The following is a 24668-nucleotide window of genomic DNA, read 5'->3' on the forward strand; positions in this document are numbered from 1 at the left end:
CGGCTGTGGCTCCTAACAAAGGGATGGACTCCCTCTCCATCTCTCTCTCTCTCTCTCTCTCTCCATATCTCTCTCTCTCTCTCTCCATCTCTCTCTCTCTCTCTCTCCTCTCCATCTCTCTCTCTCTCTCTCTCCATCAGCTTGTTTTATATCTCTTTAGATTTCTTTCTCTTCCTGTCTTTATCTCTGCGGTGGTCCGTCTCCTCTCATCCGTCTCCTCTCTGTCCGTCTTCACTTAGTTTAACTTCCGTTGATAATAAAAGAAGAGCTCTAAATATGAGCCGGTAATATATCATTTGGATTATTAAACCATGGATCTAAAATAACCCAATTAAGACAAAACACAGCAGGTCAGCGTCTAATGGAGGCAAAGCATGCTGGGACATTAATGTGGTTGTTTGCTTTCTCTACCAGCGTGTCCCTCTATGCCCCCCCCCCCTACCAGAGTCACAAGGTGATACAGTAGGTAGTTGGACTGTTAGTACCATGAATGGATGACTGAACCGGTCTACAGGGTACAGGTCCCGGGACCCCTGGACCTGAACCCCAGGACCAGAACCTCTGGAGCAGAACCCCTGTATGAAGTGACTGATGGAAACTAGTTAATAAAAATACCACAAAAGGATGCAAAACAACCACAAAGAGACACAAAAACTACCACATAGAGACGCAAAACAACCACAAAGAGACACAAAAACTACCACATAGAGACGCAAAACAACCACAAAGAGACACAAAAACTACCACATAGAGACGCAAAACAACCACAAAGAGACACAAAAACTACCACATAGAGACGCAAAACAACCACAAAGAGACGCAAAACAACCACAAAGAGACACAAAAACTACCACATAGAGACGCAAAACAACCACAAAGAGACGCAAAACAACCACAAAGAGACACAAAAACTACCACATAGAGACGCAAAACAACCACAAAGAGACGCAAAACAACCACAAAGAGACGCAAAACAACCACAAAGAGACGCAAAACAACCACAAAGAGACGCAAAACAACCACAAAGAGACACAAAACAACTACAAAGAGACGCATGAATACCACAAAGACACACAAAACAACCACAAAGAGACACATGAAGACCACAAAGACACACAAAACAACCACAAAGAGACGCATGAAGACCACAAAGACACACAAAACAACCACAAAGAGACGCATGAAGACCAAAAAGACACACAAAACAACCACAAAGAGACGCATGAAGACCAAAAAGACACACAAAACAACCACAAAGAGACACATGAAGACCACAAAGACACACAAAACAACCACAAAGAGACGCATGAAGACCAAAAAGACACACAAAACAACCACAAAGAGACGCATGAAGACCACAATCAACCCCGTCCAACCCCTGGATCACTGACTGAGAGCCAGACCTCCTCTCACAGCTAGCCTGACCTTTCCTCTTCCTGTCCTGAGATACTGTACTCTACAGCATCACATCAACAAGAGATAGAACTATTAGTTTTTGGTCAGGATTCAAAAGCCACATATGCAATTACACTTGGCGCGCTGTCGAAGCCTCATGGGAGTTCTCTCCTACATAAAGACAATCACAGTGATCAGCGTTATAATGGAAAGCTAAACTTAGCCTCCTTCATATATCATCCCATCACCCACTCACACAGGAGGAGTAGGAGCAGCTCTCTCTCCTCTCCCCGCTGAGTCGTGACTGACTGACCTTCAGTCTAACTCCCACCAGGCAGGAGGTGGGAGATTATCATGAGACCGCTGCACTCGGTCCAATCATGACACGAGACTGAACATCTGAAACATTACAGCTGTTCTGACAGCATCACTGCGGTACCGCCATGCTCTCTACACCGAACCTAACGCGGAACTGACAAGGTTTTAATACCAGTTAGATCTTCAAGTCAAAACGTTACCACACACATATACAGGAAGTATAAGTAGAGATACAAAACGACTACAAAGAGACACAAAACAACCTCAAAACAGCCACAAAACAACCACGAGGAGACACGAAAAGACACAAAACGACTACGAAGAGACGCAAAACGACTACGAAGAGACACAAAACGTATACGAAGAGATACAAAACGACTACGAAGAGACATAAAACAAATACGAAGAGACACAAAACGACCGCAAAACAGCCACAAAACAACAACGAGGAGACACAACACAGCCATGAAGGGACACAAAACGGCCGCAAAACGACCACATGGAGACACATGGAGACTCGAAACGACCACGAGTCACAAAACAACCACAAAGAGACACAAATCGACCACGTCATCATGATGTCGACACTAAAAGGTGTTTATTTTCTGATAACATGAATGTACAGTATGTTATGGTTGAGACTATTTACAGTTATCAACAAGACCTCCTCATCTGTTATAGAGTTATGGTAAATGGACTTGGACTTATATAGCGCTTTTCTAGTCTTCCGACCACTCAAAGCGCTTTACACTACATGTCAGTATTCACCCATTCACACACACATTCATACACTGATGGCAGAGGCTACTAAGGTGCCAACTTTGCCCATCAGGATTTAATCTTAGTTATAGAGCCACCCCGACAGCCCGTTCGCAGGAAAAGGTGTATAAATGCCACGATAATACGAAAGGCGTTTAGCGTGCAATAAGTACGCCTTTGTTGATTTTTGCGTGCCACTTATAATGGGCGGGTGGATGGGTCCAACAAACACAGGACTTTTAACCAGGAGACTTGGTTTTGGTTGGTAAGTTGTTTTCTATTGACAGGTTTGTATTGAGAGACAGGTACGCCAAAGAAGACCCTTTCAGGACAGAGAGGACCCTGTAACACCGGTTGTAGCTCATCGTTTAGTCCAATGAGAACCGTCCTCAGGTGGATCTGGATCTCTTACTTTGATTAACTAATTGTTTAAACGCTTACTGGAAGGCTGGAAGATGCAGAAGACTATAACCGTAGAGGAAGATGTGGGGTATCTGAGGTCTATTTTACCTTTAAAGAGAATAGATGGCAGCTTAACAGCGCTAGCGGGGCGGTAATGTTGGTAAGAACATAAGCAACAGTAATGAGGATGTTGTACTCTATCCTCACACTGTGGGCGGAGGAGGGGAAAACTGAGGAAGTAGCTGCTAATTTTAGTGAAAACCATCCAGAGTGGTGTATAGTTAAAAAAGAAACGCTGCCCCGAACAGCAGGAGACAGAGAAAATGGAAGTTAAAGAGCCGTTGAAAGTGGGAGGAAAGAGATGAAGCGACGGAGGGAAACCTGGAGGTGGCCAGCAGAGCGGCTCACACAAAGAAAATGAGAGAAGGGGGGAGAGGAAAGATGAAAAGACGGCAGGATGCTGTCAAACTGAAATGAGTGTAGGAGAGAGGGAGAGAGAGAGAGAGGAGGATGGAGACGGAGGATGAGAGGTGCTCAGGTAGATAATAAACCGAGCAGAAGGAGAACGCTACACCGTTCCAGGGTTTGTCAGGAGATGAAAGCAGAGCAGCAGGAAGCACCAACACATCCAACCGTCTGAAGACCGACTCCACCGTTCAGTCCGCATGGGGGGGACACACAACGACCCACCTCCTCTCATCATCCACCTCTTTAGGTTGCTGCAAATCATTTAAATTCATAGTTCTGTTTCAGTCGGGATGGAGCCTTCAGATACAGCGACTGCCATCTCGTGGCACTTAAATACCGTTTGGCTGAGATGTGAACACACGACGCCCACAGTGACTGAATTAGGACACTTTAGATGAGTAATCCGGAACAACAAAGTGTTGCAAATAGCAAAATACTGTTGAGTTTTGCTTTATTATTATGCTTAGTTGGCACCAGGAGGCTTATTTGAAAGAAAATATTCTTTCCTTCAGGATGCACTCGGGCCAAAGGTCCCACATCGTGCTCATGTTCAGCTTCTTGTATTCTGTGTTTCTACTAGAACATGTCTACATGCTCTAATGACTAGAAAAAAACTTGATTTTCCTCGTACTGTCGGCCTGAATATGTCTGTATTCACCCTCTGACTGAAACGCTCCGTTTTAGTGCATTTCAATGGAATTGCAACGGAATTGCGTTGCTAGGCAACAGTGTGGGTCCATGTGTACTTCCTGTCAGCTGATGTTATTTACATCCACAGCAACAGGAAATAAACTGGGACACATTTAGAATGTTTACGTTTAAAACCTTGTAATGGTGTAAATATTGTTTATTTGTGACATCACAAATGGACAGAAATCATAACGGCTTGTTTCAAACACACAATTTCGGAACAGGGGTCCGACGTGTAGTCCGTCACGTGTCGCAACAAGAATTTATGACTCTCAATCGTCTAATCTGACATCGTGACCATCGTAACCGTTAGAAACATCCGGTAGTCTGATCCTGGCGTTAGAGGCGGCAGCCCCGTAGAAAACTACTCAATAACACTCAATGACATCACAAAAGTCACAACATTTCCATCCTGACGGACAGATAGATCAAAACGTTAAGACCAAGCCGTGACAAACGTTGGTTCAGTGAGTTTACTTTCAAATGTCAGATGAGATAAAGAAATAAAACACACACACACACACACCGCCAGGTGAAGTGTTTCTGTAGCAACCGTCCAGCCAAAAATAACAAAGTGAGAAGATGAAAAGTGAGAAAGACTTTAGAGTTCATCTGTGTGTGAAATGATGATGTAAACCTCAGCAGCATCGTCGGTGCCGGGTGAACCCACACTGTCACAACAGTGGCTGAACAGAAGGGCGAAGCAGATCAGAGAAACCCACACAATTAACCAAAGAGTCTTCCACCGAGGTGAAACTTTTCAAGGAATAAACTTCACACCTTTCATCTCTCTCTCTCTCTCTCTTTAGTCTCTTGCTGGGCCCTTTAAGGAGGTTTATCAGTTTTCAAAACTCAGTCGCCTGAAGCACAAAACAAAAAAAAATATTTACTCTGTTTAAGTCTTCTCTTTTAAAACCTTTTTATTTCTCCAGGGAAGATTGGCTGAGCTATACGCTCCTCACACAGCGTTGTGTTTTAGGGCTCTGGCATACCGAGCACACAGTCAGCTGTTGTTGAGCCACAGCAGAACAACTGATGCCTCGACTCGGCTATAGAGCGCTGCAGGGATGACGTATGAAGTGATCATCTCTCTGGTTCCCTCCACTAACAGGAAGTGATCATCACCCTGGTTCCTCCACTAACAGGAAGTGATCATCACCCTGGTTCCCTCCACTAACAGGAAGTGATCATCTCTCTGGTTTCCTCCACTAACAGGAAGTGATCATCTCTCTGGTTCCCTCCACTAACAGGAAGTGATCATCTCTTTGGTTCCCTCCACTAACAGGAAGTGATCATCACCCTGGTTCCTCCACTAACAGGAAGTGATCATCACCCTGGTTCCCTCCACTAACAGGAAGTGATCATCACCCTGGTTCCTCCACTAACAGGAAGTGATCATCACCCTGGTTCCCTCCACTAACAGGAAGTGATCATCTCTCTGGTTCCCTCCACTAACAGGAAGTGATCATCTCTTTGGTTCCCTCCACTAACAGGAAGTGATCATCACCCTGGTTCCTCCACTAACAGGAAGTGATCATCACCCTGGTTCCTCCACTAACAGGAAGTGATCATCACCCTGGTTCCCTCCACTAACAGGAAGTGATCATCGCCCTGGTTCCCTCCACTAACAGGAAGTGATCATCTCTCTGGTTTCCTCCACTAACAGGAAGTGATCATCTCTCTGGTTCCCTCCACTAACAGGAAGTGATCATCTCTCTGGTTTCCTCCACTAACAGGAAGTGATCATCTCTCTGGTTCCCTCCACTAACAGGAAGTGATCATCGCCCTGGTTCCCTCCACTAACAGGAAGTGATCATCGCCCTGGTTCCCTCCACTAACAGGAAGTGATCATCGCCCTGGTTCCCTCTACTAGAAGTCAACGGGACTGTTCCATTGGGTTTTGGATTATTGCCGAAAATAAGCTCTATGGCACTCGATCAACTAGAGACTTGACTCGATATGAGACTTACATTTGTCATGATACAATTAACGAGAGACTTAACTTTGTTTTGACTCGATTAACGAGAATTTCTTTACTTGCGACTTTGTCTTGACTAGACTGACTTGAGAATTGACTTGGACTTAAGTTGTCATGACTTGTCTCAATTGACTTTATACGTAACTTGAACTTGTCTCGATTGACTTAGGATTTGACTTCAAACTTGCTTTTATAAGACTTCAGATAAGCTTTGACAAGGTATTAGACTTGAACCTGTCTTGGCTGACTTGAAACTTGGACTAATCTCGACAATACTTGACTCTGAAGTGACCCGATGGACTCGACAGTGGACTCCGACTTGTTTGATGGACTTGGCCCACAAAAACTTGGATGCAGCTCTGGCAGACGCAGGGGGAAGTCAGCAGAAACTCAGACTGTTTATCTCTGTTTGCGGTGGAGGCCTCTGAAGCCTTTGTGTTGCTCTGATGGTTTATTGATGCTCAAATTTATACACAGAACATCTTTAATCTGCTGTACGACATCACGGATCGCCGCGGGTCAGACACATTCACTGTCTCGCTCAAGGACAGTTTGGCAAGATGGGACAGTGTTTTGAAGGACGGCGTCTCTGCGTCGCACACATCCTGCTGCTTCGTTTCATGCTAATCCATCCAATTAAATCGCTCCGTTCTGATTCTTCCCCTTAACCCCCCTCATCTCCCTCGTTTGTCCCTCCCTGCCTCCCTTAATTTGTCCTCTGCTTACCTGCTGAGTGCCAGACTGCACCGTCAAATCCTCTCTTTTTATTTCTTTCCTCTCTTCTTCTACGTCCTCTAGCTATCCGTGAATGTGAGCATGGTGGAGTATTAACGGTGGTGGGAGCAGGGTGGAGTATTAACGGTGCATAGCAGGGTGGAGTATTAACGGTGCGGAGCAGGGTGGAGTATTAACGGTGCATAGCAGGGTGGAGTATTAACGGTGCGGAGCAGGGTGGAGTATTAACGGTGCATAGCAGGGTGGAGTATTAACGGTGCGGAGCAGGGTGGAGTATTAACGGTGCATAGCAGGGTGGAGTATTAACGGTGCATAGCAGGGTGGAGTATTAACGGTGCGGAGCAGGGTGGAGTATTAACGGTGCATAGCAGGGTGGAGTATTAACGGTGCGGAGCAGGGTGGAGTATTAACGGTGCGGAGCAGGGTGGAGTATTAACGGTGCATAGCAGGGTGGAGTATTAACGGTGCGGAGCAGGGTGGAGTATTAACGGTGCATAGCAGGGTGGAGTATTAACGGTGCGGAGCAGGGTGGAGTATTAACGGTGCATAGCAGGGTGGAGTATTAACGGTGCATAGCAGGGTGGAGTATTAACGGTGCGGAGCAGGGTGGAGTATTAACGGTGGTGGGAGCAGGGTGGAGTATTAACGGTGCATAGCAGGGTGGAGTATTAACGGTGCAGAGCAGGGTGGAGTATTAACGGTGCAGAGCAGGGTGGAGTATTAACGGTGCGGAGCAGGGTGGAGTATTAACGGTGGTGGGAGCAGGGTGGAGTATTAACGGTGCATAGCAGGGTGGAGTATTAACGGTGCATAGCAGGGTGGAGTATTAACGGTGCAGAGCAGGGTGGAGTATTAACGGTGCGGAGCAGGGTGGAGTATTAACGGTGCGGAGCAGGGTGGAGTATTAACGGTGCGGAGCAGGGTGGAGTATTAACGGTGCAGAGCAGGGTGGAGTATTAACGGTGCAGAGCAGGGTGGAGTATTAACGGTGCAGAGCAGGGTGGAGTATTAACGGTGCATAGCAGGGTGGAGTATTAACGGTGCAGAGCAGGGTGGAGTATTAACGGTGCAGAGCAGGGTGGAGTATTAACGGTGCAGAGCAGGGTGGAGTATTAACGGTGCATAGCAGGGTGGAGTATTAACGGTGCGGAGCATGGTGGAGTATTAACGGTGCGCAGCAGGGTGGAGGAGTATTAACGGTGCATAGCAGGGTGGAGTATTAACGGTGCATAGCAGGGTGGAGTATTAGCGGTGCATAGCAGGGTGGAGTATTAGCGGTGCATAGCAGGGTGGAGTATTAGCGGTGCATAGCAGGGTGGAGTATTAGCGGTGCATAGCAGGGTGGAGTATTAACGGTGCGGAGCAGGGTGGAGTATTAACGGTGCGGAGCATGGTGGAGTATTAACGGTGCAGAGCATGGTGGAGTATTAACGGTACAGATTAGGGTGGAGTATTAACGGTGCAGAGCATGGTGGAGTATTAACGGTGCAGAGCATGGTGGAGTATTAACGGTGCAGAGCATGGTGGAGTATTAACGGTGCAGATTAGGGTGGAGTATTAACGGTGCAGATTAGGGTGGAGTATTAACGGTGCAGAGCATGGTGGAGTATTAACGGTGCAGAGCATGGTGGAGTATTAACGGTGCAGAGCATGGTGGAGTATTAACGGTGCAGAGCATGGTGGAGTATTAACGGTGCAGAGCATGGTGGAGTATTAACGGTGCAGATTAGGGTGGAGTATTAACGGTGCAGATTAGGGGTGGCATTATGTTTCCTTCAAAATATATTTGCAGCACCTCTTCGCCACTGTGCCTTTAAAAGGTTAAATCAATCTTCTCCATCACTAAGAAGTGATCCTGTCTGAGACGACACCGACACGAGGACACACTTCAATCTGAAACTGATACTACGGCTGTTTTGACCTTTGAAGGCCAAACACACACACACACACACACACACACACACACACACACACACGCTGTGATAGGAGCCTCCCTCTGCTCTCCCTGCTGTGTGTGCGTGAGCGCCAGACTTCTTCAAAAAGGGACCAATGGGACGTCTTCGTTTACACAACCCTCTTTCTGTTACTGTTAATGTATGTGTGTGTGTGTGTGTGTGTGTGTGTGTGTGTGTGTCACCTTGGAAATCTCCTTTCCTGGAGTCCCCCCGGCCCCTGGCCTTAACGAGCTCGTTTGGCCCGTCTCCTGTCTGGTTAATTGGCCACAATGACTCAAAAAAAGCCTCGGCACGCCTCCCGACCAATTAGACGTCAGCGCTCAAGACCCGGCCTCGACCAATCACGGGCCGGTTATAGAGTTATTAAATGTGATAACGCTGTGAAGTCAAAGCCACGCCCACATGGAAATGGACAGGAAACACACACACCCACACACCCACACACCCACACACACACACACACCCACACACACTATCGGTACAACAGTAATGAGGAGTTTCTTTGTAAATCTGCAATTTTTAACCTTAATTTTTTCCAGTCTGAGCACACACTAATTAGAGCGCCAGAAGAGATGAAGGCAAACTGTGCTCGCAGTGTGTGTGTGTGTGGAGTTCCCTCGCTGTGATCTCCCGTTTCAGTCTGTCGCACCGACAGACAGCGAGGAGGAGGGAGATGAAAAGGAAGAAGAGGAGGAGGAAATGAGGAGGATAGCTGGTTATAAATTGCCAGTGCTGTTACGCTTCCATTGTTCTCTCCTCGTTCTCCTCGTTCTCCTCACGTCTCCTTTTTTCCTGATATATATATATATATGTTATTTTTAGGCAACACAACCACTCAGTTAGGGTTAGGAAACGGTCGTGGTTGACGTTAACTTCACTGTGTAGCGACTCATGTGACTGACGATACTCAACGAGTCACACGACTGACGATACGCAACGAGTCACGGGACTGACGATACGCAACGAGTCACGCGACTGACCATACGCAACGAGTCACGCGACTGACAATACGCAACGAGTCACGCGACTGACAATACGCAACGAGTCACGCGACTGACAATACGCAACGAGTCACGCGACTGACGATACGCAACGAGTCACGTGACTAGTGACTCACGGGATTGACGATACTAACGACTCGTGACTCACGGGATTGACGATACTAACGACTCACATGACTAGTGACTCATGTGACTTACAGCGCTGACGATACGAACGACTCGTGACTAGCGACGCTAAATGACTCACGTGACAAAATAAGTCAACGTTACTTTTAGTTTCACACGGGACACGAACACCAATCTCCTGGTTGAAAGTCTTGTGATTGTTTGACCCGTCCACCATCGGTCCCTCCCTGAACGGACTCTCGCGCTATTAAAACTACGTCACTGCTCCGACCGTCTAATAACGCTGAGGGGGGTTTATATTGGAGTTAGTTGAAAGCCCGGTTCGTCACATACAGTTGCTAAAAAGGTTCCTCCGTGCGTCGGGGCGCTGACCAGACGGCGGTATTTGGCGAGTTGGGATTGAGAACGGGTTGGGTTTGTTCGTGTGCTGCTGCTGCTACGACGTGCAAATTTCTCCCCAACCAAGAAACTCCAACAGAAAGAGACTTTTTTCCACGCAGACCGCCAGATTTCTGTCGTTCCAGCCTCTGATGTAAAACCTTTAGTTTAAAGACAACGCTACAGTCTCATCCCTCTCCTCATCATCATGACACCACCGATGTCGTCAAACTAAGACCCTCAACACTCTCGTCACTCAGTCAGAGGGGCAGCAACCACCGGGAATCTCCCTCTTCATGTGTCTGAGGCTTCAGCTGCCTGTTCAGACTGTCAACACACTGGGCTTCTCTCATTAACTACATCGCAGCACTGCAGAGGAGGAAGAGGACGAGGGGAAACACAGAAAAACACTTGAACGCACATCAATACAGCCGGGCTGAGGAGAATGAGAGGCAGTGATTTTAGAGAGGAGAGAATCGATGGACCGGTTGGCAATCTGCTGAAGAGGAGAGAACACGGAGGGAGGACATATTTCGGGAGAGTAGAGAAGAAAAATAAATGTGAACTACAGACAGAGTGACTCATAAAGGGAGTAGATGAGAGTCCTTCAGTACCAGGCCATGAATGACAGTCCACTTCACACCAATAGAGGTGTGGGTGTAGGCCGACACAAGTGACCTCGTTTCTTTGTTGACTAAAACTAGGGCTGTCAAAGTTAACGTGAAAACAACGCCTTAATGCAACTTGTGCTTTTTAGGTTGTAGCGGACTCAGTTTTGTGAAGATACTGGTATCATATGAAACTATAAAACCTGATGAATCCATCGGTACCAACCATGTCATACTAGCTTGTAGCAAAGGAGGCTAAATAACGCTCCAAACTTGCGCTAAATTTTGTCGAGGAGAAACTGGCATGGCCTTCTTATTCATGGACTTGTTTTAAAACCCCACAACACCCCGCCGGCGAGCCCGAATGCTATTCTGTCTTTCAGAGGTTGTTGCGGGCTGAATTGTCAAGCTACAGTGAAGATACTGGTATCATATGAAACTAGAAAAACTAAGGAATACATTGGTACCAACCATGTCATACTAGCTTGTCACGAACGAACAATCCCATTGGCTTTTAGTGGAGAGAACCAGTGCGATGCTAACTTCCTGTTTGGCCTAAAAATAAGTTTTCCCTGGAGCACTCCATTTACCTTCACCCAATAGTCATTTTTACTGAACAGAACTTGAAAGCATCATAATGTAACTCAACGGAACCTCCGTTAACGCTAGCTGTTAGCTCCGTTATTTTGCCAAGCTGGACTGTGCTGCCCACTGGCTGCTAACAGCTAACGTTAACCAGCCCTCATCCTACAGATTTCAACACAGATTTGTGGTTCACAATGTAGCGTCATCAGGGACGGCGGCAGAATGCATTAATCTCATATTTTTACTGAATATTACGGCAAAAAAACGACGCATTTAATTCCGATTGGACAAATGAGTTGCTAGATTTACGAGCCCGACGTGGCATTTTACTGCTACTGATTCTTCACCTCCCTCTCTCTCCCACCTCCACAGCTTCCTCCTCCTCCTCCTTCCTCTTGTTTTTTAACCGTTGTCCTTACATCACATTGCCCTCTTCAGTCAATGAATTGCATCATGCAGTGTGTGTGTGTGTGTGTGTGTGTCATCATTGCATCAGACCCAGACTTCTAAGAATAGAAGAAAAACTAACAAACAAAAGAAAGTACCGAAAAATAAAACCATAGAGTGTTTTAAATTATGGATCCACTTAAATCTCATTACAGCACTTTATGGAATATGTATGATACTAAATATATAGCTATATAAGTTCAAAACACCAACAATCACAATATTGTTGTATGCTAAATGCAGTACCTGTGAGGGTTTCTGGATCAATATCTGTCATTGATTTGTGTTGTTAATTGATTTACAATAATAAATATAAACATACATTTGCATAAAGCAGCATATTTGTCCACTCCCATGTTGATAAGAGGATTAAATACTGGACTAATCTCCCTTTAAGGTTCATTTAGAACAGATTGCGATTAAATGTTTTAATCGATATACAGCCCTAGTTTCTGTTTTTCATGTCTCTCAGCAGATTTGTCCTTATAACTATAGTATTATTCTACTCTTGGACCCAGTTGAAGTCGCTGAGCCTCGTCTAAATATCTAAGGTGTGATGTGAATATTTTTAAATTAATTTGACAGTAAACATGTCCCATGCTTTATTGAAATGAATTGATTCTGATCCAAAACCGTCTTTAATAATAACAATTTTATAAGTTGGTGTAATCGAGTCTTGATAGGAAGAACAACAAGGGAAGATTCCAAACTTTGGACACCAAAAACCAAAACAATATGACAATAAATGGACTAAATCCTAAGCCTTTAAGAGGATCGTCTATCTCTATCAGGAGTAGATACGAGGTACACGTTTCTGATTTATTATCCTTCTAATCAGAGGCTATAAGTGATCTATGGTGGCACTGTAACAGTGAAATTAGATCAAACTTTTACATCTAAAAAACCCTCAAATATCCACTTTCAAAAAACACCATTCTCACAAGTTATGAGTCAATACCAACGAACCACAGGTGATTCCATCCTCACAAATACAACCACATTAATAAAAACAATAATAGTTCAATGCCAGCAATGACTCGGAGAGAGGATTCATATGTCTGTTTTGCTTTTTTGACCCCCAACAACTTGATTTTCTTAAGGTGCTGTATGTTAAAGGTGCGATGGGCAGCTCTGCATGTTGGCAGCTTCTGAGGGAAGCCCAGGGTGGTAGTTTGAATTTTTGAGGACTTCAAAAGTCAGAAATCAATACTCACACTTCAATACTCAGAGTTTGTGGGGCTGACGACGATGGGAGTACCAAAAGAGATGAGAGAGGAAAAAAAGATCTGACGTTACAGACTCCACTTCTTTTCTCCTGCAGCTCAACAGATATTCTGGATTTTAGCTTTTCATTCGTCCCTTATTGTGGTCGCCGAAATCAACTCATATTTGAGAAAAAGGGTAAAAAGTATAGATTATATACAAAGATTAGAAACATAATCAGTGTTTCTCACACAGACTTTACTTGGGTGGGCCGCCTAAGTATATTTGGTGACCCATTTTAGCATTTTTATTTTATCATCCTTCTGATGGTACAGAAGTTTTATGGATTTTTCTCAACGACAGCACATTTGCTGTCAACTTCACAACTTGGGGCCAAATACTGCTCTCTTCCAACATCCACCAAAAACAAACTCCACAAAAGTAACCACAGTTAACCAGCCAGAACAGAACAAAAAAAACTTGCGATATACTCCCAAAAATCTCAGTCACAATGCTAAATACCAGAGGCACTTAAATCTGTACTCCTAAAATGTGCTTAACCTGTAATGGAAATTCAATTAATATTCCGAGATGAGTCCTAATGAACGTTGAAATAAGGATCTCGAAGAGATGAAATGTCTTTGTTGTATTTTATTCTTGCAAGAAGAGGCACTGGTTATACAGAGTCACACAAAGTCTGCAGAAGAGTGCACTGCAGGAGATTATTACAATGTGACTATATAGAAATCTACAACAGGGACTGTGAGAAAAGGAGTTGTTTGGCACAGATAAGGAGTTGTTTAACTCAGTGTCCCAGTAAAAGTCAACACTCAGTACTTTCCCACTACATGAGACAAAGAGCACACAGGCAGTAACTTTTCACTGTTGCATAAAGAGACATCATTACATACAATTTTCCATTACAAACCTCAATTTAGCAACAACAAACCACAAGGGTCACAAACCAGATTGGTCAAACATAAAGCTTTCTTTGTCACATTAAGGCGAGATTTAACCTTACCAAATGGTTTGGAATCCCGGATGAGCCCCCCATTTGTCACAAACTGGCTCAGGGAATGTGACAAAAAGGGAATTCACGCAAGGTTATATATAAAACCAAACAATTTATTAAACTAAGGTTAACATAAAATGAACAATGAAGTGTGTATTTTGTTCTTTGGACTCTTGCGATGAAAACTATGATGAGTTTATAGCGATCACACCAGTATCTATCTGAGTTGCTGTTCTGCTTAGTATGCAAACAACTGTTGTCTGTGTGACATTAAGAAAACTGTTTACACAGATACGAGAACTGCAGCCTCCAAATTGACCATAAAGTTGAATAAACACCTACGAAACAAAAAGCGAACGTTATCACCGTGATGAAAGTAGGTTTTTACTGCAGGACTGTTGTATCAGACTGCATGAATATACATAAAATATACTTAACATGCATCCTATAAATCATTTATATGATGCAATTTTACTGCTATATCCGAGTTAAGCCAATATAAGCAGCTAATACCAACCCCGACTGGTTCCAGCTATAGTTAAGATGTCTTTTCGGCTTATGGTTTTATACCTGAGTCAGATGTTGAGCTTCCCCTGCTGCCGCCGTATAATGTTTTATGAGGCAGAGAAAGAGGAGGAAGAGGACGGGGAGTAAAAAAGCTGTCTGCTTTTATCCACCTGAACAGCTCCCTCCTGTTTTTCTGTTCGGCAGTATGGAGTCATTTACAGTACGAGTGTGTGTGTGTGAGCGTGACTGAAGCTCGCTGAAGCTACCGGCAACCGTGAGGTGTGGAAGCAGCAATAAAGGCGTGGGATTTCTGAGGGATGGAGGGAGGAAGGCTGGGGGGATTTTAACAGATCGAACGATGGAGGAAGAGCAGGGGAGAGGATAACAGAAGTGGGGAGGAATGAGGGGAAGGGTAAGAGCGAGGTGAAGAGGAGGAGGAGGAGGAGGAGGAGAGTGTTGCCCTACTTTTCAGTCCTGCTCCTTTCTGGTTCAGGCTTTCCCAAAATCTCTGGTTTCCCCCAAAACTGAGCTGCAGCGTCAGAAAGGAAGCTGGTTTCACAGTCGACCTCCTGCGTCAGTAAACGCGTTACTGGTTTGTGGTTTGGTCAGATTTGCAGTTATTTAAGGCGGTATGACATCACTGTAACATCTTAAACTCTCAGAAACCGGTCCTCGTCCACCGGGATGCTTCAGAGTTGCTCTGATGCAAGCTATTACATTTTTTGCCAAACCTGACGACTGTGAGCTAAAATATATTATCAATAAATGATCATTTGTAATTGTCCCCTGAGTGGGAGCGTTCCCTGGAATTCCCAGATCTATGTGAAGCTAAAATGGTCGTGGGGCGGCAGCGAGGGAAAGATGTACAACAGATACTGTGTGAGCTGAAAGGGAGCAGCTCACGGAGGCAACCGAGGTACTCAAAAACCCCTTACTGTCCTTCTCCGAGTCATAACTCAAACTGGAAAAGGAGACACTATCCATGGATATCATTATCTCTGATGTCCATCCACTAAAACGTCCATAAACGACGTAGTCTCATACAACTGATCGTAGGATATCTTACCAAAAGTTATTCCCGTTTTCCAACAAATGACCAGCGTGAATTTCAGCTCCAGTCTTTTCAAAATAAACCCCCGTCTTCACAGGAAACAACTTCATTAGGTTTAGGCAACAAAAGTACTTGGTTAGGTTTAGGAAAAGATCGACTTGGTTAGGTTTAGGAAAAGAAACCACTTAGGAAAAGAGTTAGGAAAAGATCGCGGTTAAGTTACGCCAAACCGGATATGGCATAATTTAAGTACGGAAGTTCCGTGACAAAAACGACCTGGTTAGATTTAGGAAAAGATGGTGGTTTGGTTTAGAAAAACAAAAGAAGTGTTGTCAGTGAAGTACAGAAGTTACATGACAAATGAACGTTGACTTCTTTTGCTGTACGATGGAACAGTGACTTTTCCGTCTTGTCATCAACAGGATCAATACCATCATTCATCAGCAGCATTCTGCCATTACCTGAACAACAAAACAATGTGTGGCCTCCTGCAAGCTTGATAATAACCTTCCACACACACTGAGACCATCAAACACAGCTTCATTAAGGCCGACAGAGAGAGCTGTTCCACTGCTGGGAAACTCCGCCGCAGGAATAATCCAGTTTCAGTGATTATGTGTCTGCAGGAAACATTTTTCATCCTGGACGAAAAACTAGTTTAACAACCAAACAAGGAGCTTGAGACAATAATATCCTGAGAGTAAAGTAGAAACACTTATTCATGTTTGGTCTAAAGCTACAGGTGATTCAGGTAATAAGGTTAACCTTTAGAGGAGAAGCCAACACACAGTGTTAACAGATATCACTCTGTGTGTGTGTGTGTGTGTGTGTGTGTGTGTGTGTGTGTGTGTAAGTGTGTAAAGCTCAAGCTGTTTACCATAAAACCTTATTTATTCAGCAATGGAGATGTTCTTTTAAGCACCCTGCTGCTCAGCATGAAATCAAATGAAGCATTTCTCTGATTATTAACTGACAAAAAGAGAAAAACTACAACAAACGTGTGCAGATTTAAACGGTGTTCTCGTCTGAATGTCTACAGAGAGACTGCAGGGATTTAATTCTCTGTTTATTAAAGCTGGTGATCTTCTTTTTGTCTGTATTAGACGAGTGTCTTCTGTAAATTAACTCCCAACGTGAGCTCGGTGTTCTGATCTGAAGGGAGTCTCAGCTGAACGGAAGGATTCATTCCTTTCAGCTCTTTTGTGGTTTAATTGTCCGGTCAGAGAGTTTAGAGTCTTTATAGCGGATAAATCAAAAACCTCCATCCATCCATCCATCCATCCATCTTCAACCGCTTATCCAGGCTCGGGTCGGGGGGGCAACAGCTCCAGCAGGGGACCCCAAACTTCCCTTTCCCGGGTCACATTAACCAGCTCTGACTGGGGGATCCCGAGGCGTTCCCAGGCCAGTGGAACACCTCCCAAGGGAGGCGTCCAGGGAGGCATCCGTACTAGATGCCCGAACCACCTCAACTGGCTCCTTTCGACGCAAAGGAGCAGCGGCTCTACTCCGAGTCCCTCACGGATGACTGAGCTTCTTACCCTATCTCTAAGGGAGACGCCAGCCACCCTCCTGGGGAAACACATTTCAGCCGCTTGTACCCGCGATCTAATTCTTTGGGTCACGACCCAACCCTCATGACCATAGGTGAGAGGAGGAACGAAGACTGACCGGTAGATCGAGAGCTTTGCCTTCCGGCTCAGCTCTCTTTTCGTCACAACGGTGCGGTAAAGCGAATGCAATACCGCCCCCCCGCTGCTCCGATTCTCCGACCAATCTCACGTTCCATCATCCCCTCACTCGCCAACAAGACCCCGAGGTACTTGAACTCCTTCACTTGGGGTAAGAACTCATTCCCTACCCGGAGTAGGCAATCCATCGGTTTCCTGCTGAGAACCACGGCCTCAGATTTAGAGGTACTGATCCTCATCCCAAACCTCCACTTCATTAAATCCAGACATCAGCGTTGTCAACGTCAAAGAGCCAGTGTGCAACATTTTGGGGACTTTATTAGGAGCAATGGATTATTAAAAAGTTATATTGATAACAATACAGCCACAGAGCTTTTAGAAAGGTTTCCTCAAATACATGAATATAGTCTGGGTCTAAAAGCTCGGAGACTTCAGACGACACGTTGTCTTCAGATGTGAGAGGCTTCAGTCTCCTGGTATTCGGTAGGTAGGAATAACCTGCAGGTGAAAAGAAACGTACCTGGCAGGTAAATCCTCTGTGTGTTTACTGAACTCTGTACCCCCCCCACGAACCTGGACCTGGCAGGAATAACTCACCGCCCCGATGTGGCATTTGATCTCAATTGAGCCTAAATGGCCGAAGGCTGTGTGACATTGCGGTGACATTTAGCAGCAGTAATCGGTGAGAAATGTCTCTTCAGAGGCCGCTCACACACTTATAGAGACACTGTTTGTAGGACTCGTTAATGATGTTATGGCTTCACTTTATCATCCCTGCGTGTGTGTGTGTGTGTGTGTGTGTGTGTGTGTGTGTGGAGGGTAAAAGCAGCTGAAGTGGGACACACTCTGAGGAGGCATTTATCAATCATTCAAAACCTCAGACATTTTTGTACATTTTTCCTTCAGTGAGTCTTTTCTTCTTCTTCTTCTTCTTCTTCTTCTTCTTCCCCCTCACAGTCTTAAACTCTCCCTCTCATTAAACACAACACGCTGGTTTAGTTTCTCTTCTACCAAACAGAGGCGGCTCTGCAGCTGCAATCCATCATCTTTACTCCCTAACTAACTTACAAAGGCACACACACAAATATCCACTTAAACACACACACACAGTTGAGAACAAACTTTTTAAGCACACATAGTTGATGACGCTGCGACATGCAAACTAAATTTAAAAAGATGAGAATAGACAGAACAGTCCTCTTATATCTCATTTATCTGCTTTTTTGGGGGGGATAAAAATTAATTCTTACGCTTGTAAGAAGTAGATTTCCACGCTGACTGACTGCAGAGTAAACAGAGATGGGAATACGCTGAATCATACTCTTCTAGGGACCACCATACCATAACGTTACCTCCATACCATAACGTTACCACCATACCATAACGTTACCTCCGTACCATAACGTTACCACCATACCATAACGTTACCTCCATACCATAACGTTACCACCATACCATAACGTTACCTCCATACCATAACGTTACCTCCATACCATAACGTTACCACCATACCATAACGTTACCTCCATACCATAACGTTACCTCTATACCATAACGTTACCACCATACCATAACGTTACCTCCATACCATAACGTTACCTCCGTACCATAACGTTACCACCATACCATAACGTTACCTCCGTACCATAACGTTACCACCATACCATAACGTTACCTCCATACCATAACGTTACCTCCGTACCATAACGTTACCACCATACCATAACGTTACCTCCATACCATAACGTTACCACCATACCATAACGTTACCTCTATACCATAACGTTACCACCATACCATAACGTTACCTCCATACCATAACGTTACCTCCATACCATAACGTTACCTCTATACCATAACGTTACCACCATACCATAACGTTACCTCCATACCATAACGTTACCTCCGTACCATAACGTTACCACCATACCATAACGTTACCTCCGTACCATAACGTTACCACCATACCATAACGTTACCTCCATACCATAACGTTACCTCCGTACCATAACGTTACCACCATACCATAACGTTACCTCCATACCATAACGTTACCACCATACCATAACGTTACCTCTATACCATAACGTTACCACCATACCATAACGTTACCTCCATACCATAACGTTACCTCCATACCATAACGTTACCTCCATACCATAACGTTACCGCCATACCATAACGTTACCACCATACCATAACGTTACCTCCATACCATAACGTTACCTCCATACCATAACGTTACCTCCATACCATAACGTTACCACCATACCATAACGTTACCTCCATACCATAACGTTACCTCCATACCATAACGTTACCTCCATACCATAACGTTACCGCCATACCATAACGTTACCACCATACCATAACGTTACCTCCATACCATAACGTTACCTCCATACCATAACGTTTCCTCCATACCATAACGTTACCTCCATACCATAACGTTTCCTGATGGCGATACCTCTGTGAATCTGTTTTTTAGCTCTCAGGTAAGTTCAGCAGCTATAAGAAGTAAACATCCTTTTTGAGAAGGACCTAAACCGGTCCAATGTCCATTTCCAGTGCGTCTCTGTGAACATCTGGCTTCTTTAAGTGGTTTTATTTATTCTTCAGTGTCATTTGAAGCTTAATGTTTCACTTAAAGTGCATCTCTACCCCCCCCCGTCCTCCTCTCATATAACACACAGTATGGATCTGCACACGGGGGAGGAAACCTGACGCCACGAGCAGCCTCATCCCCAGCGTGTAAAATGTGTGCGTGTGTGTGTGATATGGATTTTTCCAGAAGCCTGTAGTATTGCAGCAGGGTTGTAACAAGGTGCATACTCCTCCTCTGATGCATTTAATCCATGAGTCAGTGTGGGCGAGATGCAGAGGAGACAACTCAAGTCAAACAAACAGAAAACACTGTAAACCTCCCGAGCCGGTCCGTCTACACATAAACACCGTTGACGTGTAGAAAACGATATTCTGCAGCTCAACACATCCAAACCTCATCAAGCAAACCGACACTCATCAACGATGATGCTGTATCCATCACTGCCTCAGTCTATTGGTGCTCACACGGGACATAAAAACACATCAGTGCCAAAACCTGCAGTTCCACAAATGACCACTTGAGGCTCCAAATGCGAGTCGATCCCCGTAGACCTCCATGTTAAAACACACCAGAGATAAAGAGCCTGGTCTCTATAGCTCATATCCCTGTTCATGACAACTATAGAGGGCTGAATCTTTATAGAACTCACCCGTTTAAACTCAAAGTAGATGTCATGTTTGAACGCCACTCAGTTCTTTAACACATTAACGCAACTTGTGACTTTTAGGTTGTAGCGGCTCAGTTTTGTGAAGATCCTGGTATCATAGTAAACTATAAAACCTGATGAATCCATCGGTACCAACCAGGTCAGACTAGCTTGTAGTGAAGGAGGTTAAATAACGCTCCAAACTGTCATGTCCATCTTCAAAGGGGTCCCTTGACCTCTGACCTCCAGATGTGTTCTATGGGTACCCACGAGTCTCCCCTTTACAGACATGCCCACTTTATGATAATCACATGCAGTTTTATGCTAAATGCAGTACCTGTGAGGGTTTCTGGATCAATATCTGTCATTGTTTTGTGTTGTTAATTGATTTACAATAATAAATATATACATATATTTGCATAAAGCAGCATATTTGTCCACTCCCATGTTGATAAGAGGATTAAATACTGGACTAATTTCCCTTTAAGGTTCATTTAGAACAGATAAAAAATGTGCGATTAATTGCGATTAACTATGGACAATCATACAATTATTAATAACGATTAATAACTAAACTAACAGTAAACTAAATATCTTTGAGTTGTGGACAAACAAGACGTTTGGGGACATCATCTTGGACTTTGGGAAACACTGACACGGTTACGTCATTCTAGAGCTCCTCGTATCTACGACGGGGGCTTTAAGGACGCTGGCGTTGGCGTGTTGATCCACCACTGTGGTTCAGACTGAAACGTGTCACAGCTGTCAGCTGGATGGTGATGAACTGTGGTTCGTCGTTCATGTTCCCCTCAGAGAGGATCGACTGTAAACACGTTGGTGATCCTCATCCAGCTCCAGCATCACGATCCCTTTCTATCTTATCTACTCATGTTTGGTTTCTTTTTGGATCCACTCACAGTTTCCTGTTTCATGGGCTCATACTCATTCGTCTCTTCTCGTAGAAATGTGCTGCATGAATGAATATTACAGCTGTGACCGTCTCCTGAGAGCAGGATGTAAATCTGATCATTAAACTTTACACTGAATCTGTCAGTCAGACTGTTTGTCCAGTAACATGTAAAAATATGAATGCAGGGAGAGATGTGATGGACAGCAGTGTGTGTGTGTGTGTGTGTGTGTGTGTGTGTGTGTGTGTGGTTAATCCCCTGTTGGGATTGGCTGAGAGGCTGCTGATGCATTATGGGAACAAAGTGACCAACAGTGAGGTGATTAGCCCGTAGTTGCCACGGTAATGAGGGAGTGTGTGAGACAGGTGGTCAGTCAGTAAACAGGTGTTCATCTACATACTAGTCAACCTGGTTAACCTGAGTGTGTGTGTGTGTGTGTGTGCGTGTGTCTCACCTGTCTCTGTATCAGTGCCAGTGTCTGCCGTCCCTCCACTATCAGTCTCTCCACAGCTTTTGGATCCTCCACTGTCCTGTTGGCCCTGAAGGCATCACGCACCCGCCGCAGTGCATAGGTCCTGCAGTAAACACACATTCAGGCCGTTTACAGCGAGGAAAACAAACAGCGCCGGGGCGGGCGGCGAAGAAAAGACGACAATAAAAACAACAAATATGTACAGTGGAGACACAACAACCCTCCGAGGGGTTTCCAGAAACAAACAACCACCAACAGACCAAACACAGAAACCTGAACTACATCAGAGGTGAGGAACATTAGAGAGGAGATTAGTGCAGCGGAGACGAGAACACAAACAACAACAACCGCTAATGGATCAGCAAAGACCCGGTCCAAACCCAGGATCTGTCTGGACCGTCAGTGGTCATGTCTGTAATGTTAAATCCAGCGCTACACGTCCACCGGGTCCGGCGAGGACACCAGAGGCAAACAACGTACATTGATCAGAAGTGAAAGTCGATTGTTCGTTCCATCGCAACGTCAGCGTCCAGCAGCAGAGCTATGCTTCCGCCATTTTGGACCGACGGAGGCTCGGGATGTGACGGTGAGAAAGTTTTGGCTGTGGCCCCTCCATCCTGCAGGCGGCGATCGCCTCATGAACGTTATGGTTTCCTTATAGCTTTGGCTTTAAATCTGAATTATTGCCAAATCCTTCGACATCTCTCGGTCTGTGAAATCCGACTTCCTGCTATTTATTCATTTATTTTGGCAGGTTCCGTCCTCCATATCTATAAATTGATAGATAAATAAATAAATAAATGCAACAATAAATTAATTAATTTAGAAATTAATAAAAATAAATGAATGAATAAATAAAAGGGAAATTTAAACAAACACGTAAATAAATAACGTAATTAATACAAAGATAAATAAATAAAGAAGCAAATTTAAAAAAAAGAAATAAAATAAAATAAATATCAATTTATGTCACATTTTATCAATTAATTAATGGCTATATTTATTTTTAATATTATTTTTCTGCATTTAATGACATATCTATTTATTTATTTATTCATTCATTTATTTTTGATTTTGGCAGGTTCTGACCTCCATATATATAAATTGTTAAATAAATGAAAAATAAATGCAACAATAAATAAATAAAATCATAAAAATAAATACATAAATAAAAGTGAAGATTAAAAACAAGAGTAAAGAAATAAGGGGATTAATAGAAAAATAAAGAAAGAAGCAAATTAAAACAGAAATATCAATCTATGTCACATTTTATCAATTAATCAATGGCTATATTTATTTTTAATATAATTTGTACTGTATTTAATGACATATTTATTGATTTATTGAGTCATTTATTTATGTATTTATATTTCTGATTTTGGCAGGTTCTGTCCTCCATATTTATAAATTGATAAATAAATAAAAAAGAAATGCAACAATAAATTAATTAATTTTAAAATAAATAAAAATAAATACATAAATAAATAAATAAATAAGAAAATTAAACAGAGGACTAAATAAATAAGGCTATTAATACAAATATATATAAATTGAGAAATTAAATTAAATTAAATTAAATTAAATTAAATAAAATAGACCTATCAATTTATGTCACATTTTATCAATTGATTAATGGCTATATTTATTTTTAATATTATTTTTGCTGCATTTAATGACATTTATTTATTTATCAAGTTATTTATGTATTCATATATTTCTGATTTTGGCAGGTATTGCCCTCCACAGTAACAAGCAGACGTACGTCCCACTAAAGTTCAGACAGTCAGCTGGAGGCCTGCAGAAAGCCGACAGATGAAGGAGCTCTGTGGTCGGAGGTCGGCAGGACTCCACGCTACGCTGCTCCGACCACAAAACACAAACACAACACAGCCGGAGGAGGCTCCGATCAATACACCACTCAGACTGTGTGTATATCTATCGGATATGTGAGTACTCTAATAGTGTCTGATGTTCTTTGATATTCTTGTTCAAAGCTTCTCTGAAACTTCATCTTCACTGTAAACCTCCAGATCCACAGTTACGTCCAACAGGACGTCTGATAATCTCCTCCAGACGGTTTCTGGTTTGGATCTAATCCACGTAATCCGGAACCAGGAAGTATAAAGAGCGACAAACGGCGAGTGGCGAGGAGGTCGGGGTGGATGGGCGGGACAGAAAACCTCTTGACCTTCTTCTTTAATATTCCTTCTTTCCCTCCATCCTTCAGTGTTACCATTCTCCCTTCCTTCCTTCTCTCTCTCCTGCTCCCCTCCAACTCCTCCTTCCTCACTTCATTAGTTTCATCCTTCCGTTTTCCTCCTTTTATCCATCCTTTCCCTCCTCCTCTCTCTCCATCCTTCCTCACTTCCTTAGTTTCATCTTTTTGTTTTCCTTTTATTCATTCTTTTTCCCTCCTTTCTTCTTTCTCTCTCTCCATCATTCCTTCTCACTCATCCTTCCTCCATCTCTTAGTTTCATCTTTTAGTTTTCCTCTATTTATCCATCCTTTACTTTCCCTCCTTCCTTCCTTTTCTCTCTCCATCCTTCCTTCTCACTCATTCTTCCTCCATTCCGTAGTTTCATCCTTTTATCCATTCTTTCCTTTCCCTCCTTGCTTCCTTCTCTCTCCATCCTTCCTTCTCATTCATCCTTCCTCACTTCCTTAGTTTCATCTTTTTGTTTTCCTTTCCTTCCTTCCTTCTATCTCTCCATCATTCCTTCTTACGCA

The 24668-nt window shown here is 43.8% G+C and overlaps 1 protein-coding gene and 1 long non-coding RNA gene across 3 annotated transcripts in view; one reads left to right on the top strand and one right to left on the bottom strand.

Moving 5' to 3' along the window:
• Positions 1-24668, top strand: part of LOC141759878 (uncharacterized) — a 213177-nt gene that overhangs the window by 64539 nt on the left and 123970 nt on the right. The window lies entirely within an intron of this gene.
• Positions 1-24668, bottom strand: part of lyrm4b (LYR motif containing 4) — a 38243-nt gene that overhangs the window by 4367 nt on the left and 9208 nt on the right. Inside the window, exons 2-3 of one of the 2 annotated variants that reach the window (XM_074622336.1) lie at positions 21923-22043; positions 13685-17807 (exon numbers count right to left, since the gene is read on the bottom strand). In XM_074622336.1, coding sequence (XP_074478437.1) covers positions 17775-17807; positions 21923-22043 — 154 coding nt within the window. In that variant the 3' untranslated portion in view covers positions 13685-17774. Of the gene's footprint in view, positions 1-13684; positions 17808-21922; positions 22044-24668 lie in introns of those variants that run through there. The other variant, XM_074622335.1, reaches the window with a different exon arrangement.

Source organism: Sebastes fasciatus, chromosome 21 (assembly GCF_043250625.1).
Source record: "Sebastes fasciatus isolate fSebFas1 chromosome 21, fSebFas1.pri, whole genome shotgun sequence".
In the NCBI taxonomy this organism is placed as follows: domain Eukaryota; kingdom Metazoa; phylum Chordata; class Actinopteri; order Perciformes; family Sebastidae; genus Sebastes; species Sebastes fasciatus.